General features: G+C 45.1%; 1 protein-coding gene across 1 annotated transcript in view; it reads right to left on the bottom strand.

Annotated features, from left to right (window-relative positions):
- Nucleotides 1-19,249, bottom strand: part of PTPRJ (protein tyrosine phosphatase receptor type J) — a 164,341-nt gene that overhangs the window by 40,634 nt on the left and 104,458 nt on the right. The window contains exons 2-6 of the mRNA XM_044749878.2: nucleotides 8,010-8,028; nucleotides 6,650-6,853; nucleotides 4,153-4,422; nucleotides 1,571-1,822; nucleotides 238-462 (exon numbers count right to left, since the gene is read on the bottom strand). Of these exons, the coding sequence (XP_044605813.2) occupies nucleotides 238-462; nucleotides 1,571-1,822; nucleotides 4,153-4,422; nucleotides 6,650-6,853; nucleotides 8,010-8,028 (970 nt within the window). The remainder of the gene's footprint in view (nucleotides 1-237; nucleotides 463-1,570; nucleotides 1,823-4,152; nucleotides 4,423-6,649; nucleotides 6,854-8,009; nucleotides 8,029-19,249) is intronic.

The raw sequence follows: 19,249 nt of genomic DNA, 5'->3' as shown, positions 1-19,249 counted from the left end.
GCGTCTGCACAGAGTACCTGCTCAATATGTCTTATTGAGCTGAATGAAAGAAGTGTCTTGACTACAGAGTTAAGAAGAGACTCACTGGATCTGCTGTGTCCAAAATCTCTTCCAGAAAACTCCCTCTGACAACAAAACTACTTGTGAAGCAAGAACTAACTCAGAACCGGAATCACAGAAGACAAAACTTTGTGCTGGAAAGCTCTGGCTAAAGCCATTTCACAAAAGTCAACATACTTGTCTTGAATTTGATGGTCTGGGGCTGTCCCTCAGTGCCACCTTCTGCTCGACAATAAACAGTGGCATTGTATTGTGTGTCAGACTTTAACCCCAAAAGCAGGACTTCCGTGTCTCGGGTCACACGACCATCAGAGGATGAGTTTGAAGATTCTGGGCGATCGTTGATCACAAGGGCACTGGGGCTTCTGGGTGGCTGAGAGTAGCTGTCTGTGGTGTTGGTACCTATTTCAAACACCAAAGGCAAAGCCATTAACTGCAACAGAAGTACATCCCTGTGTCCTTTCAACACCTCTGCCATCACCCGCATAAGATGACACGTCAGACAGTACCCACAGTTGGACTCAAACAGAGATGCGTCCTCCTGGATCATTCCACTTTGTACGTTTATTTCAGGCAGCATCACAGATATTTGTCCTTCTCTTTCAGACTCAGCTATTTGCATCTCTCCCCCTTCTTTCGGGAAATCATCTGCTCCCACCCAACTCCAAATGTGGTCTTCCGGGGACAGCCACATGATTCAAATTTAGCTAATCAGAGCCCACTCAAGGAATCTTTCCCCTGGACCATGCTCCTGTTGATAGAAAATGGTGGCCATTTCCCCTTGAGTTGTGCAGAGGGAGCCACTCTGAGAACGAAGCTGAGAAAAAGAAAGAAGCAGGAAGAAGAGATGAGAGCCACCTCGTCTCTTCCTTCAAGGCCTTGCTGCCCTTAGTGGGGAAATACACACAAGCCAATAAGTTGCTCTTTTGGTGCAAGCTATTTTAAGTCTGGTTTCTGTCACCTGCGATCAAGAATCCTAACATCACTTTGTAGTTCTGTTTCCTACGTGTAAAATGGGGATTAAGTACTTGTCCTCAATTCACAGTTACCCCCAAAAATGCTATGAAATCTGCAAGTGACTACTCCACTATCAGTGCAGAAGACGTCTGCTGGATTTGCCTGCAAAGCATCCCTTTTCTCAATGGATAATAAGCTCCTCCAGTACCCTACCTGGGTTAACCCATCTGTTATTTGTTCAACTGAAATTTTTTAAAAAGCTACAGGGGCCAGCTACTTTCCTAGATGCCAGGCTCCAACAATTTCAACCCACACGGCCAGTCTGAGCCCCAGTTTGCAGACCTGTGAAAGAAGAACACGTTTCCCTCCTTCGTCTAAAAGGTATGGAGTCAAACTATAAATTTCATATAAATTCTAACACTATATATATATATATATAGTGTTAGAATTTATATATATATATATATATATATAAGAACAATTTTTTTTTAAATGTTAAGTTACTGAAAGTTAAAACCACAAGGCGGAGGAGAAGCACACTTTTGTAACTCACCCAAGCTACTTTCTGTAACCAGGAGGTCTCTCTGTGCCTCATTTGATTCTGGAAAATACAAGGTGACCTTGTATTGAATCCCTGGCTTCAGGTCTGAAATATTGACTGCTAAGTCTTGAGTCATCTCTTTAGGGCTGCCAGTGAGTTCAAGGAGCATCCGGCAGGTGGCAGTGTCATTACCATTCCTCCAGGTGAGAGTAACTTGCGTCACACCCACGAAAGCAACGCACAGATCTGACACTGGATGAGGATCTATTGTGAAAACACACAGTATGCGTTGATATTGACACAAAGATATTTGTAGTCACCTTTCATTAAGAATGGCTGGGGTCAATAGTGTTGCGATGTGACCCACGAAAAATACTTCCTTTATATCCAGAGTCCAGTGCAATTCCATCATTTCAGAGCAGGAAAAAATATAGAGAGAGAATTATGCAGAAAGGAGGAAAAAGAATAAAGCTTAAAGACAAAATTTTTTAGGATTGTACTATTCTCCAAGACAGTTAACCCCAACAGTGATTTGACAGTCTTCTTAATTGTTGCTTTTAAACAGCAGCATTTAATTATATTTATTTGTTTTAGGCATCAGGAACAAAGCATCAAATAAAGTGGCGGTTTGTTACATCTAAACGTCTTGATTCAAGATAATACAAATAGTATCATTTCATAGTACCAACACATGCCAACTAAGGAACTCGTCCCTGTGTTCCAACCCAAGGGGATTTTTCAGAAGACTTGCAACCTACACGATCCCCCATGTGTTCTTTCCATCACTTTGTTTGGCTGTCAGTGACAGAAGTCAAACCATTTCAGACAAAATGACCTCCACTCCCTTCATTCTTGAGACGAGAACATGGAGATACATAGAGCTGGGGTGACTTGCTCAAGAACGCACACTGCTAGTGGCATCGGGAAAACTAGAACCCAGGGCTCCAGGTCTAAGTATACAAAGCCCAGGTAGTGTTTGCAGACAGAGCAACAACCCTGCCTGAGGTCTGCAGGTGTCTGAATTCAAAGACATTGGCCTAGATGACTATAAGACACCACGCAGCTCTGAAGACAGTTGATCTACTCCGTGATTCCATTCTTCGCATCGAATATTTCTGATGCAAAGATTTCTAAAATGAGTCACCCCAGTGTCTTTTTTTTTTTTAAAGAAACATAACACCAATAAACTAGCCAGCTCAATGACTCTGGGTAACTGTTAAAGAACATCATTGTACCACAGTGGTCAGGAATCAGGCTCCCTGGGTTCCCACCACTTGATGCTCAATAACTCTGGGACCTCAGAAGACACCTAACTTCTCAGCATTACAGTTCCTTCCACTGTAGCCCTCAGGGTTGCCGTGAGGACAAAATAATGTCTTGGGACTGCTAAGTCCGCAGTCCATGCTCAATAAACAGTAGCTGATGAACACAGTCTTGTCCTCGGGGGCTCTAGGATGGAGGAAGGATGCTCAGCTCCTGGGCTGGTGCTTCCTGCCTCCTCTCCACCTCCTCTTTCCTTTAGTCATCAATTCCGTATCGCTTTGTCTCCATCACCATTGCTAAATTCAGTCTTCTTTTTCCTCCTTAATTCTCTTCCATCTTCTCTCTGCCCTCTCCTTCTTTTCCTCTCTCTTTCACAATATAATATAGCAAACCTTTATTGTGGGGAGGGTTTTGCCCTAAAATTGTGCTCTAAGGAGCTCAGGAGTTTTTTGAAGGTACCTGCGACACCCAAACCCCGTAGCTCCTCTCTCTCCAGTTCTTTTTACTTATTGGGCTTCTGAGCAAGATTTTGTTTAAAGAAATTGTTTCCTGGCTAAAAAAAAACGTTGAAAACCACTGGTGTAGTTTTGCCTGCTCCATGCCCAGAAGGTGCTGGGCTAGGCGGTCCCTTCAAGCGAGGGGCTCCAAGAGGTCAGGTTTCTACGGCCTTCACCAGCCCATGAGATCACACCCCCAGACCCGAAAACCAACAGAGGACCTCTTTTTTAAATTTTTCATTCTTTTCAGCTTAAAAAGAGCTTCTCATCTCTTTTTTATATTTTTGGTTCTTTTCAACTTAAAAAAAAAAAGAGCTAAATTTGCAGCTCTAACAGGTGGCTCAGGGTATTGACATCCAAGCTAAATAAAAATCTAAGCTTAATCAAATGTCACTGGGCTCTTATTTTGTTTGAAACACACATTCCTCTATAAAGTATACCAAAGTTTCACGCCCAACAGAAACTCCTGGGAAGATAAACACAGCATCAACTTTCCTGGGGAGCTTAAAAGAAGCCTATTAATTATTGACACCATCAAGACACAATCCTAAGGGGGTCTCTGCTCCCAAGTCTTAGCAGAAAGTAAGCATTAACCAGTAATAACAAAAGATTTTTAAAACCGGACAGTTCAAAGTAGTTAAAACATCTCAAAACACATAGGACCTTAACCAACCACCTAAACTCCTGGGCTTGAAACAATACAGAATCTTTTCTCCTCTTCCACAGTTAATGAAAACCAATATTTTTCCAACAGGCAACTTGAATGGACAAGGCTCTAGGATACAGGATGAGAAGGAATGGTTCATGACCATTCCTGGGAGCTGGTCATCTTACCTGTTATAACAGCTCTGTCCGCAGGCTCTCCATTAGGCTTGCTGACTAATTCCGTAGTGATAGAGTGTGGATGTGGAGTTGTTGGACTGAAATCTGTGATGTTATCTCCTGTTGGACTTGCAACAAGAGTCATCGGGCTGTTTTCTATCTCACTCTTTGTTGTAAGCAGCTCACCATTGTTAGAAGCAGTTATGTTGTTGTTTTTCCAAGTTGAGGTCTCACTGGATGGACCGATGGAAACAGCTTCAGTGACAGACGTAGGACTGGGTTCTATTTTAATATTATTTCCCAAAGAAAAGAAGAAAAGAAAAAACTGCATTTAAAAAAGAAATGTAAGAGTGAGAACTGTTCTATCTACTTTCCGGAAGTGAAATTTGCAATCATAGACTTTCGTTTCCCTTTATTTGCCTCCTGGACTTCCCTCCAACAAAATACATTCAGACGCATATCCATATGTACGCATGTGTGTTAGGGAAACAGAGGCTTTAAAACAGAGACAAAAATGACAGAGGTTGGCCATGTTGGCTGTGACTTGACCACGGGTTAAATCTGCATAGAAGCTGACATGAAAAGAGACCTAAGATGCAAAATGAGTCTATCTTCTGATTCTCAGAAAATGCTGCATGTGGAGAGGTGTTATATGGTGCAGAAGCATGTGATAACTTTTTTGCCAAACCTTGATATCAGGAGCCAGCTCCATAGTTTTCTGGCACAGAGATGGCAGCATAAAGAGAAGAGCATAGAGTGAAGAACAGTATAAAGAAGAAAAGACTGGTCTTGGAATCCAGACCTGGATATAAGGACATGCTCTGCCCCTTAGCTGTGTGGCCTGGAATTAGTCCCTTAAAGCGTCTCAGTCTCGGCTTCCTCTGTTGACAGCTCTAAAACACTATAGTAAACAGAAAGGAGTATTCTTAAAGCTTGATATGGTAAACAAGGTCATTGGATTTGGACATTAAAAAAAATCTGGGTTCAGCGTCAATCCTGCTAGTCATCAGACATGTGATGTTATTCAAAGTCATCTCATTTCTCTGAATCTCACTTTCCTCACTTGTCAAATTGCAGATGTTCAGGATCTTAAAACAGTGGAAGCCATTATGGTTATTAACAGTAACTAAAACTTCACAGTGGCTGCATCCCAATTACATTCAAGATTGAGGAATGCCGGGGCCGGCCCCGTGGCCGAGCGGTTAAGTTCGCACGCTCTGCTGCAGTTGGCCCAGTGTTTCGTCGGTTTGAATCCTGGGCGCAGACATGGCACCACTCGTCGAGCCATGCTGAGGTGGCGTCCCACATGCCACAACTAGAAGGAGCCACAACTAAGAATATACAACTATGTACCAGGGGGCTTTGGGGAGAAAAAGGAAAAAATTAAATCTTTAAAAAAAAAAAAAGATTGAGGAATGACAACTAGCAATGAAAGACTGAGCACGGGCATTAAGGCCTTTCTTCTCAAGGACCTAGGGATTGACCCCAGCAGAGTAAAGATGGTACAGGTAACGCCACCTCAGCATGCACATGACCTTCAAATGACAGCATGGAGAGTGTGCCTTACCTGGCACCTGGGAGACGCAAACATTTACCAAATCAATGAAAAAGGGCAGGAAAGGAAACGAGAGAGGAAAAAGGAGCAGGCAGGGAAGAATCTCATGGCCCACCATCCAATAAACGTCAAGCCAGGAAGACCCTCCAGACTTGAGCTTCCTCTTTATAAAGCGACAAGTTCACATTGTCAGAGCAGCATTTTTGGCAGGTTATTATGGTACCACTTACAATGGATGATGATCATGGCGAGAGGATATTAATAAAGCAATAACCACAGTGACAGTGGTGGAGGCAGCATGAAGAGCAGCAGCCTGATTTTGGGGGCTGACCATGTCCCAAACATGGCAGCAGTTGCCACACATACATTTTCTCATTTATGCTTCACAACAGCTTCATGAGGAAGGCTATGGCGCCATTTTAAAGAAGGAGAAACATGTTGACAACTAAAGTTTGTTGATTCATACAGGGATTCTGGTACGGTTTTAGAAAAGCAGGTTCTTAAGTGTCAATAGCTCAGAAAATAAAACACATTTAAAAATGTGTTTTTAAAATATGTGTGTGTGTATGTATGCATGCATTTTTTTTTTAATGAAAATGAAGAAACTGAGGTCTAAGAGGACCCATGACTTGCCCAGGGCCATACAGCTAGAAACTGACAGACCCAGGAAGCAAACCTGGGTCTCTGATTCTGAGTCTGTGCTTTTAACGGCTATGCCATTGTAGGAGTGCTCAAAGAGGAGGCAGAAAGACAAGTGTTAGAGCAGCTGTCAGAGGAGCCAGGACACCCCTCACACCCAGAAACAAGGCCAAGAGTGGGGAGAAAAGAGATACAAGAAGTAGCAGCTTTGTACTGTTGAAGCGCAGATAAAGTGATTTCAAATACGCTGTAGATATGAAGACATTTGTGTTCTCTAAACACCACCATCCATCCCAAAACAAAGGCCTTGCTCACCTGTTTGCACTTGACAGCAGGTGGAAGAGGCGTCTGAAAAGCTGACTGGATAGCTCGTCCCAGGAGTCAGCCCCTCAGATGAAGTCTTCCCGCCCCCATCTCCTTGGGAATTCCACTGACTCTGGCCACTTGGACTGGTCACAGTTACTGTTGAAAAGTGTCCTGGGGCCTCAGTCCCCTTAACCTCGATGGCTGCAGATGTCACTGTAACCAGATCACAGTTGGAGCCGAGAATACAGGAAAGGAAAACTCGCAAACTAATAAAATGACACTTCCCACCATATGGTGGCTATGCAACAGATTTTTCATTATAATTTTTTAAACGTATCATAGTTCCTTCATCTCCCCTTGTCTTGCTTTCAAGTATCACCTCTGTGCAAAGATGTTTTCTTCTTTTGCACCAGTGAGTCAAGCCTGCACAAGGTGCCTATCAGTTTATTTACCAAACTGATTAACGGGGAAGAAAAAGCAGCTACAGAACTCTCCCCATTGTTAGCACAGACTTTGCATAATTACTGTTATTAAGTGAGATTTGCTTTATTAGACGGTTTCAGCAAGGTCTGCCCCCTTTACATGGCACTGGGAGAATATCTTAATTATTTTATTTCTATGTCCACAGACTTTGGGATTTTACCAATCAGAAAAAAAGAAAAAGTCCCAAAATTTTGAGGACAGACAAAAGCCAGCAATTTTTATTTTTTCCAAAAGGTACATTTAAAAAAAAACTACCAAATACTATTATCTTTATCTCTTATAGGAATGAATTATGATGAAAAAAATTAGTAAGGACATTATCCCAGAATAAACAATGCTTTCAACTGAATATATTTACCTTCATTAAAAACATACTATCATATCCTTATTTTTCCCATTTTACTATAGACCAGGGAGGAATTCAATGGACCAGCACTAGTTAGCTCCCAAGACTAAGCCCTCCACATGGAAGCAAAATAATATACAGGAGGCTACACCTGGTTTTCCAAAGGCTATACAAACCCTGTACACCATTTTAAAAATCATGGAGCAACATAGCAACCCAAGAAAATACTTACAGGATAACAGCACATAAAATAAATATAAATCATACTGCTAATTTTTTTTTTAATCACACACAGATGTTAGATTGGAAAAGAAATCACAGAAAATATAAAATTTTTATTTGTCAGAGTTGTGCAATTGATTGAGCTTTTTCTTTTATTTGCCATTTGCACCCTCACCCCACTTCTAAAGAAAAACTGGATACTAGGCCAGTTTTCAGAAATCGGCATTTTCTGTGATTTTCATATTGCTGTTAACATCGCTGTGTCCATCAGGGGGCGGTAGCGAACAACACAAGAGAGGAGAGGGAAGCGGTACTTACAGTCACCTGCGCACACAATCTGTAACAGAAAAAGAAAACGGAAGTCAGCAGATTCATTCAGCCACGGAAAATGCAAATCAGAAATAAAGCAGCTGAGAATTTAATAATGGGAGTGGGGTGTTAAGAAGTACATTAAGCAAAGGCCTGCTGGCTGGGGTTAGGGGGTGGGGACATTGAATAGGTGTAACCGCGGGCCGATTACAAACAATAGGTTAACTGGGTTATGTGGAGGCCGCTGGCTACCCACTGTTTCTCCCCACAGATACACCCAATACTGGGGCAGCTCCCCAGGTCAGCACCCACTCCTGCCACTGCATCATAAACTAAGGGCAGAGGACACGAGCAGTGGAGATTCTCTGGGCCAGAAAGAAAGGAGAGCAGGTCCGGGCCACCTCTTCCCCAGAGCCATCTTCAAGTCAGGACTGCAGCGTCCAGCCAGATGGGCCACAGAAGACAGCCACTGGGTTTGGGATTTTCATGGCGCAAAAATGCATCTTCTTCCTCCCATCAGTAGGTGGCAGTAATTTTTTTTTTTTTTTAATCATATGGCACACAGCTTTGGGAAGAATGAATGTTTGAAACAGAGGGACCTTAAAGATTATTTAGGTGACGTCTGTCATCTCTAGATCCCTGGGGTCCTCAAAGATATTCATCATGATCCATAAATTTTTTCCTCATACTTTAAAAGCCTAAAAGAATCCAAGGTTGTGTGTTCTATCCAGTAAACACACCTTCTTGGTTAATGGGATTTTTCAAAGTATGGTCCTCGTGAAGGGAATCATCAAAAGGTACTCTACTGGAAAAAATGTCCTCCAACTTCCCATCACACTTAGAATAAAAGTCAAACTCTGAGCCACATTCTCCACGGCCCCTCTAATCTCATTGCCTCCTCACGCCCTTCACAACATTCTGAAAGCTGGTTTCCCCTTTTGAGTCTTTACATATTTATTTCCTTCTTCAAAAACACTCCGGCCCAGATCTTTCACGGCATGGCCTAAAATGCCACCTCTTCGGCGAGCCCTTCTCCAACTAACCAATGGAAATTAGCGCCCCTCACTCTCCATCGCATCACTGATATGCTTTCTCCTCAGGAGTTTCCTCAGTTACTCTCTCTCCTCCAACCAAAATGTACACTCCACAAGAACAGAAGCCTCGTCTATGCCCCGTGCACACAGTAGGCACTCAATAAGTGCTACTGAAGGAAAGATACCTGGAGCCTGATTATCCAGCCATATTCCTCCCACTTCTCCGGCCACTTGCACTTATCAAGTGGAGAAGACGAGGACGACATTTCTTCTCATCTCACGAGTCAGGTAGACAGAAGGAAAGGCCTGCTCCCCATGCCATCTCCCAGTGGCCTAGGCACCAGCCTTCAAAGGAATCCAGGCCGCGTCCTTTCTCCTCGCTCCCTAAAAGCTTTGGGGGCCAAGTCCTGTTGGTTCTCCTTTCCTACCCACCCCTCACTCTCGAACTTTCCATCCCCACCGCCCCACTCTACTGCAAGCCCTCCTCATCCCAGATCTAAACTTGCTCAGCTCATCTTCCTGCCTCCCCGCTGCCCCTCAATCTATGCTATGCATCAGTGCACGTAGTCCAGGATGGACCACAGGGGAGAGAGAGAGAAACGAGGAGTCGGTTGCTAGGCAAGGAGCTCAGGACAACAAACCTTTTTTCTTTCTTGCCCAGTAGTTGGAAAACATTACACTACATAACCTAGTGACTCTAGGACGGCATGTCCCAGCCCCTTGCAATGGTATTATCTCTTTGTAAGCACATCTACGTGTTGTGGCCTCAATTGGAATCCATTCATTCATCCATCCATCCACATATGATCTGAAAACATTAAAGGTCTGGGCCCCGCACCAAAACTGTTTACAGGAAAGTAAAGGAAATGACATGTGTAAGTAATTCAAAGTAAAAAGCACTGACATTCATTCAACAAGCAATTCACGAGTGTTTGCATGTACCAAGCGTCACGCTAAAGACCTAGAGCTAACGCAGACAGCCTCCGCGACACGAGGGGCTCATGGCTGAGGGAGGGAGGAAGGCAGGTGAACCAAACCACAGGAGGACAGACGGAGAGTGCCCCTGGGTAGGTGCACTTCAGCCTGAGTCCTTTACAGTCTTAGACGCAGCAAACACGGACGGGCTGATGATCATGACATGGGACAATGTGTCAAAGAGCACTGAGTTCTCGAGATGAGAGTGCAAGGATCATCGTCATGGAGACAAAGGCAAGTTTCCAGAGATTGAAATCCCAGCTTTGACTCTATGTTCTTGATGCATTTGACCCGATACGCACAGGCACTGACTCTGCCAGGCACCATTCCAAGTGCTTTCAGATATTAACTCACGTAACCCTCAAAACAACCCTAAAAGGCAGGCACAGGTCCCTCGCGGGCTGGTGAGCTGCGGGGCCCGGATTTGAACCCAGGCCGTCTGACTCCAGAGTCTGTGCTCTTAACCACTGGCTCCGCTACCTCCCAATGTAACACAACTGGCAAGAAACGTACTAGAACTTAGAGAAGGTTTAAAAATTAATCTCAAAAGATATTATCCTTTCTTCTCTCTACCCTCCAAAGAATCCAGCAAGCAAAGTAAGAGCGTTCTTTGACAAATGCGGGTACCGTTTCTCCTAGCAACCCTCCCACAGAAGGCCCCATGGGCCACACCAACACACCAGCCTGGGCCTCCTTGAGGCTCACCGTGAAACAACAGCCAGAGGGCTAACACACTGCGTCACATGGCTTCACACCGTTCTGGGCCTCACTGCACCATCTTTTCCCTCTTCTTGACTTCACTGAGTCTGACTCCCCAAACAAAGCATCAACATTTTGATCCTTGCCTCAGGACCCAGACTAAGACATGAAACAAGGAGACCTAAGAGAAGTCTGCCAGGGGGCTCCTGGGGATGAGCTTCCTCACTAATAAAAGGAACACATAGGAGGAAATACCACCCTGCTTTGATGGATTTTATCGGGTCTGCCCAGGATGCCTGGAGCTGCTGCAGCCACTCTGTGACAAGGAGGGGAGAAATCACCCACCTGCTGAGGATGGCTGATGAGGGGAAAGAGGGAAAACATCTGGATCTGTCGTCCAGGGTCACTGAGCCTGTCAGGATGCAATGCAAGTTCAGGGCCACTAGGCCCCCCAACTCTTCCACTGACCAGAGGAAAAAGGACCCTTGCAAATGACATCCCACAAGATACCTGGCATGGGGGACACTTCATAAGTACTTATTAAAAGAATGCAATCAACAGAAAGCTCAACTTTCTAAGGTCAGCTCAGAGCCCAGTGGTGTCTGGGAGTGAAATGGGAGGAAACCAGTTTCCACAGATTCATACACTAAGCACCAAAGTTAACCAACTGCAAAAAAGGAAGTTGGGGACAAGTTTCCAGCAGTGACAGCTAAACATGGTGACGAGAATAACCCCAGCTCCTTCCCTGTCTTAGAAGACTCAAAAAGGCACTCGTGGTTGTTTATCAAGAAGGATTGCACAGAAACCATCCTGCTTGCACACGCCCTTCCAAAATTGGTCTTTAAGCCAGGGCTCCACATCCTGTAGGGAAAGAAGCCAGCACTCCACAGACTCCATCTCATCTAATCCTCACAGCAACCCTGTAAAATAGGAACTATCATCCCCACTTTACAGAAGACACTGAGGGTCAGAGTTCACAACCCAAGTTCACAGAGCTGAGGAGGTTCCTGGCTAGTATAACCTTGCCCCAGGCACAGGAGAGAGAGATGAAAAGATTTGCTTCAGGCTGGAGATCAAACCAGCCCTTTCCACTCTCTACTTCCCTCTGGGCAGAAATTAAACCAGAAAAAGGACGCAGAACTAAGCCCAGTGCCAGGGGCACATCAGGTTCCAAGGTCTGTTCCCTTCTCTGTCCAAGGCCCCCAGCCTTTTTCCTCCCAGCTTCAGGAGACCCAGCCATAAGAGGGTTATGAATGAGCCGACCCTGTGGCTAGGACTCAGGGGTCACCAGCAGCCACAGCCCCTAGACCCAAACTGACTCAGGGTGCAGTGTTTGCATAAAAGGCAGCGGGTGTCGAAGCAGCATTATTCACAATAGCCAAAAGGTAGAAACAACCTAATTGTCCATCAGCAGATGAATGGATAAACAAAATGTGGTATATCCATACAATGGAGTACTATTCAGCCATAAAAAGGAATGAAACACTGATACACGCTACAATGTGGATGAAGCTCAAATACATTATGTTAAATGAAAGAACTCAAACACAGAAGCCCACACCTGACAATTCCATTTATATGAAATCTCTAGAATAGGGAAATCCATAGAAACAGAAAGCCCACTAGTAGTTGCCAGAAGCCAGGAGAAGGGGGAATGAAGAGTGATTGCTAATAGGTCCTGGATTTCCTTTTGGGTAATGAAAAAATTGAAACTAGGTAGAGTTGGTGGTTGCACCACATTGTGAATGCACTAAATGTCACTGAACTGGACACTTTAAAATGGCTAATTTTGTGTTATGTGAATTTCACCTCAATTTTTCAAACAAAGATAGTAGGTAAGTGACTGCAAGCTGAGCCACCGGGAGAGAAAAGGGGAAGGAAGCTTCCTGAAGGAGGAACATGAACAAGAGGAGGGGTGGGGTGGTAATAAACCAGGAGGCTTTGAAAGGTAGATTTGAAGAGTCAGAGAAGCATGGGCTCTGGATTCAGACCGCCTGGAAGAAATGAATCAGTGCCACCATTTATGGGCTGTGTGACTTAGGGCAGAGAGCTTAACCTCTCTGTCCCTCAGTGTCTACATCTGTAAACAGGGATGATAATCATACTTGCCTTGTCATGGTGAGGATGAAACTAAATGGTCTATTTAGCTGCTATTGCTATCCATCATCATCTTTAAATCTTCACAGCAACTCCGCAAGATATTTTTATCCCCATTTTACAGATGACAACACCAAGGCTCAAACCCTAGTGACAAAACCAATGGGCAATCTGAAACTCATACTCTCTAAAGTATTTAGATAATTGAACAACTCAGTTACAGAGGCGGGCACTGAGGCCCAGAGACAAGAAGTCGCTTACCAAGGACACACAGCCAGGGAGGAAGCACCAAAACCAGAACTGAGGTCTTCACCTCTATCTTGACCTCAACCACTCTAACCAAGCTTCCCCGATCCCTTCTGTCCTGGAATGCAGACCTGGATAGGGTACTCAAGGCTCACCTCACTTCTCAACTACTCCCTGCAAAGTCACCCACACAGACGAGCCAAGGCTTCTGCAAGCCGCCAGCACTGCGCAAAAGGAGCAAACACTGAGATGAGAGATGAAGCTCAGTGACTTAGGAGGAAGACATACTGTCATACACAGGAGGATGATACTGTCCTCAGCTCCGCCAAGGACTTCCAGCCACCTAGATCCCCCAGGTGCAGTAGAGACCCACTGGTCAACCAGATGGCCGGGTGTCAACGGCGCCCGAGAACACCCAGCCTTCACAGCAGAGTCCTCTCTCTCCTCTTCTCTGCTCCTGGCTGTGGAGACTTCCAGCCTTGTTCATCGTTCCCCTCCCCCACAGATGTGTTCCTGTTTCACAACCTCCTTTTGTTATGCTGATGAGCAAAGTCCTCTCTCCCCATTTTTGGGAACCACCACCAGTCCTGAAACTGTGGCTCCAGTCACAAGGTTCCTCCTCCAGGCCCCAGAGAAAACAAGACTGTTAACAGTGCCCTCCATGCCATCCCAACTGGGCCAAAGCTGCGGCCATTACATCCGTGGTCCACTCTGAAGGACGGATTTTTCCTCCGCAACACCTAAGTCACAGGAATCTCACTAGCGGCATCTACCTAAAAGTTCTAAATTTTCCCCAGTTCCTCCGCATGTAAACACTACTCCTACAGACACACCAAAACAGACACACACATTCTCGTCTCTTCTCTCCAAGTCCCTCCATGACTGTCCCATTCAACCCATCTCCCAGTCTATAAACTTCAGAAGGACCTCTGCGTCCTCTCTCCCTTCATCCTTCATGGACACACTCAGTGGCCAGGTCCTAAAGATGCTTCCTTGTCCAATGCACCTTCCGACTTCCCACTACCTTCCTGTGGCCGCTGTAAACCAAGCCCTGAGAACCCCCAGCCCTAAATAACAGAAACAGCCTTGTCCTAGGGCTGGGAAAGACTCAGGCCACTTCCATTTTTATTTTTTGAAGCTCAGCACACACACAAGAGAAACTAAGAAGCGCGAGAGCAGGGTTCTATCGGCCACAGTATATTTTTGTTTCAGTCCTGTCAGAGTATCGCTGTGACTCCATCTATAATTCCTCATTTAGAATATAAAAGGCCAAAACCCAAATTGAGGCCTTTCGTGAACGCCACAGGAGAGAGCCAGGCGCTATTCCCTCATCCACATACCTGGCTGCCTCTCTTCTCGTCTCTCCCTTCAACACACAGTGAAAGATAAACATGATCGCTAGATTACTCTTTCTAGAACATGCTAGTATTTGTCCGATCCTGGCAGGGACAGAAGACACACCCAATAAGGGTAACAGGAGAGTTTAAAAGGCTCTGTTTACAAGGATGTAGGTGGGGTTAAGGGAAACCAATAAAAGAGGGGCAAGAATCCTGAGGCAGCAGCAGTGGAAAGGCGGAGGAAACAGGCTGATGGTACCTCTCCTTCATCTCCCGCTGGGGCTTCCCTGCTGGGCCGGCCCAATGGGAAGCCAGAGGTCAAGGGCACCCACTGGCACAGACCGTAAAGGTCAGCCTCCTCCTGATGGGCAGAGCAGGGTGGAGATGGGTGGGCAGGGGTCTTCAGGGGCACACGGAAGATCCACATCACATCCCCCCTGAGAGCCTGTGAACCTGGTTGGCGTGGCCCAGCACAGTGATCAAAAGGTTTAGGTCCAATGTCCCCCAACACTCATGAGCGCTGGGATTTGAGGGTCTCACCAAGCTATCAGGTTCATCAATTATAAAAGGGCGGAAGGACACATGCAGTACAGATCCCACGTCTGAGTTCTCCTGAGGCGCAAACAAAACAAGGTTCCTATATGCCCAGCCTAACGGCCCTCTTCCTGCCTCACCAATCCTCCAAAACTGCCACTCTTCAGCTCACTTGATGACCTTCCGCGACCGCTCCAGCTCCCAGGGGCTCTCAGGCTCTGAGCCCCTCTCAGTCCATGCCTCTCATGCCTTTTCCTGCGGCCCTGCACCGCACGAGGCCCTTGGCGAGGTGCCGAAGATCCAAAGGCACTTAAGGTGGTTCCAACTCTCCAAGAGCTCACAGGCAAGAGAAGCACCAAAGGACACGACAGTGCAATGTGGAGAGGCAGCCAGGAGCACCCAGCGGAACAGGCGGGAGTGCCCAAGGACATGGAGCGTGGGGACAGGGAGGGAGGGGCTCGGGGGGCTTGAGGGTAATGTGCAGAAGAGTGGCAGAGAACACCACCTGAAGGGTGACACCAGGCGGGACTCGAACGCTAGTTGAGTCTACTTGTTCTAACATTGACTGAGCTGTTAACTACTGGACCCATCACTGTGCTTACAGGTGTTACATTCATCATCTCGTGTAAGCCTGACGACAATCCCAGGAACCAGGAACTGTGTTTACCCCCATTTCACAGATGAAGAAACTAAGCCTTGGAAAAGCAAAGTTCCTAACCCAGCATCCTACAGCTAGCAAGTTTAAGATTCTGGCCCAGGTCTGCCTGACTCTGAAGCTCTTGGTGTTAACCACCCTCAAGGGACTAAGCTGGGGCGTCCCGGGCAAGTACCACTGAGGCCATGGAACCCAAAGGTGATTCCAAGGCTGTTGTCACAAGCCCCTGCCTGTCCTGGGCCTTGGGGACAGGTTCTCTCAACCCATTTAAGTTGACGGAACTAAAAAGGCTTCTGCACTGTTCTCAAAAGAAGCGGAATTTGAGGGTAAATTCACAGAGCAGCCCGGATTTTGGTAAGTGACAAAGCTTAAGGTTTTCTATCCACGATCGGCTTTTAGGGAAGGGGAATAAGTGACTGAACAACACAATGGATAACAATAGACTCTTTATCCTTCTAAAACCAAGCCCACACACCATATGACAATAGTTATTTTTACCCACTGACGTAATTGACCAAAATGTGAACCGCTTCAAGCAATTTTTAAAATCAAATAGCATTTTATGGGATTTGGTGCATGTGCGGATCTCAGTTCTCAAAGGCAACATTCTTGCTAACTCTCATTTATCTCCTTTGTGAAAATTATCCAACAGCTCCCATAAAACTGAGCCCTGCAAGGTAAATCATTGATCACGAAAATGGTAGACAGGGTGAGCTCTCCCTCTGAACCCAGAAGCCAGGCAATAAATACCTTTATGGGAAACTTCCCAGAAGGCAGGTGTGGCATTGTGGAGTAGCCTGAATATCTGGCACCCATTTCCACCCTAGAGTCCAAAAGCCAGGGGACAGGCAGGTCAGCAGGCAGCATGGCAAGCCATACCTCCAGCACAAGACACAGGGCAAAGCAAGGTGAGAATGGGCTGGCTTACTCTGCCCCATTTGCAAATAAACGACTCTGAATGTGAAGTCATCAAAAGGGACAGTGGAGAAAGGTCAGCATAATCCATAATTCTGTGCCCCCAAAAAACCAGGTGAGGCTTCGATGGAAGGGATGAGCAATAACCACTATGCGGAGACCAGCTGGTTCATCTCTTCCCTCTCGGGGCAGCTGGAGGCATGATGAACTCTTGCAAGCATGAGGAGAAAAAAGTAACCAGAGGGGCTATTTTGGTGAAGCTGTGTGAACTTTGAGATACAGGGCTGAGGATGACCTTGGAAATCCCAGACCAGAAGTTTCCATGGGTATTTTTAGCAGCAGAACTCTTTTTTCAAAAAGAACCTTATGAAGAACTACATTTACAGAGTTCCGCATTTCATACATATCAATATACGTACGAACGCATTTGTGTGTATGTGTATACTGGGATGAAAGCAGTTTCTTCGTTAAAGTTCAGTCTACTTTGTTCTTACTGAAAATATAATTGATGCGTGAACAAGTTAAGACACTGGGAGTCTCAAAGGTATTGAAATTTGGTGTAACACATCTTTGGGCAAGTGTTTTCATTACAATTTCAAACACAGTCAAGTTGGAGGGAGGGCGTGGGTGTTTTTAATGAAACTCAAAGTGAAGATTTATGGAACCCCCTGACGTGCCTCAAGGAACAGGTTGAAAACTAGTGACCTACCCACCCTTTGACTTTATGAAGGAAGAAAGTGAAGTCTACAGGGTGCTTCAGCAACTTGACCCAGACCACCCAGCTCTAAGACTAAGGAGACGAAAGCATAAATCCACGGACTCCTCAGCAGAGGGTCAGCGTTGGCAAGCCCCAGACCCCTGTCTGAACCACACTTGTATAATAAATCTGGGGGTCCTAAATTGCAGCTCCATTGTCCATATCTAGCCCACTGACATGTGTTAACTCAGTTTCTTTTATTTACCTCCATTAGAACACTATCATATTTTTCCAAATTGAGTTCTTTTTCCAATTTTATTGAGGTATAATTGACAAATAAAATTGCATATATTTAAGATATAAATTATGATGCTTTGCCACAGTATTTCTTTTTTTTTTTTTTTTGAGGAAGATTAGCCCTGAGCTAACATCTGCTGCCAATACTCCTCTTTTTGCTGAGGAAGACTGGCCCTGAGCTAACATCCGTGCCCATCTTCCTCTACTTTATATGTGGCACGCCTACCACAGCATGGCTTGCCAAGTGGTGCCATGTCCGCACCCGGGATCCGAACTGGCAAACCCCAGGCCGCCGAAGCAGAACGTGCCCACTTAACCACTGAGCCACCGGGGTGTGGCCCCTGCCACAGTATTTCTTAAAATCTTAAGTAAATATTTAAAAATTAAAAGATAGATCCAACAAAGGGTTAATCTCCATAATATACAAAGAACTCACACGGCTTAGTAACAAAAAAACAAACAACCCGATCAAAAAATGGGCAGAGGACATGAACAGACATTTCTCAAAAGAAGATATAAATATGGCCAATAAACACATGAAAAGATGTTCATCATCGCTAATCATCAGGGAAATGCAAATCAAAACTACACTAAGATATCACCTTACACCCGTTAGATTGGCAAAAACATCCAAAACCAAGAGTGACAAATGTTAGAGAGGTTGTGGAGAAAAAGGAACCCTCATACACTGTTGGTGGGAATGCAAACTGGTACAGCCACTATGGAAAACAGTATGCAGATTTCTCAAAAAGTTAAAAATAGAAATACCCTATGACCCAGCCATCCCATTACTGGGTATCTATCCTAAGAAGCTGAAATCAGAAATCCCAAGAGTCCCTTGCACCCCTATGTTCATCGCAGCATTATTTACAATAGCCAAGACGTGGAACCAACCTACATGCCCAGAACTGATGATTGGATAAAGAAGATATGGTATATATACACAATGGAATACTACTCAGCCATAAAAAAAGACAAAATTGGCCCATTCGCAGCAACGTGGATGGACCTCGAGGGTATTATGTTAAGCGAAATAAGCCAGTCAGAGAAAGACGAACTCTATATGACTCCACTCATAGGTGGAAGTTAACATATTGACAAGGAGAACTGATCAGTGGTTACCAGGGAAAAGAGGGGGTGGGGGGAGGGCACAAAGGGGGAAGAGGTGTACCCACAACATGACTAACAATAATGTACAACTGAAATCTCATAAGGTTGTAATCTATCATAACATTAATTAAAAAAATTAAAAGATAGCATTTTAAAAATCTTGATTTTTAGCTTCTCAAAAAGAAAACCAAACACACACACATACAAAGAAGCCCTGGCTTTCTTAGCTGGCCATGTTCAACCAATTAATGGGATCTGAGTGTCAGCTCCCCGTTTCAACGGGGTAAGTGCTTAGAGTTCACCACACTCTCTAGTATTGTCACCTCAATGCTGAGGACAAGTGGCAGTTGCCAAAAAACATGGCACTCACACTGTTCATTTTCTCTTTCAAACGTGAGCATCTGAAAGAGAGAGGTGGTGTGACTTTTCATTCGTTGGCTCATTCCACTTCTTTATGTTCCCAAATACCCTTGAAAACACTTGAGTTTCTGACCTTTGATCGAAATGCACCTCGCAAAGTTTATGGGTTGCAATTATTAACGAATTGTTTACTTTCTAGGTTTCTCTCCTAGGAAGAGATCTCTGGCCAAGTTCAGATGTGAATAATGTGCACAATGTGAATATGAAATGCACTGCTTTGCCTGTCCCTAAAT

This window comes from Equus asinus, chromosome 17 (assembly GCF_041296235.1).
Source record: "Equus asinus isolate D_3611 breed Donkey chromosome 17, EquAss-T2T_v2, whole genome shotgun sequence".
Taxonomy (NCBI): domain Eukaryota; kingdom Metazoa; phylum Chordata; class Mammalia; order Perissodactyla; family Equidae; genus Equus; species Equus asinus.
The sequence above is the reverse complement of the archived record's forward strand: the minus strand, read 5'-3'. Positions and strand labels throughout refer to the sequence as shown.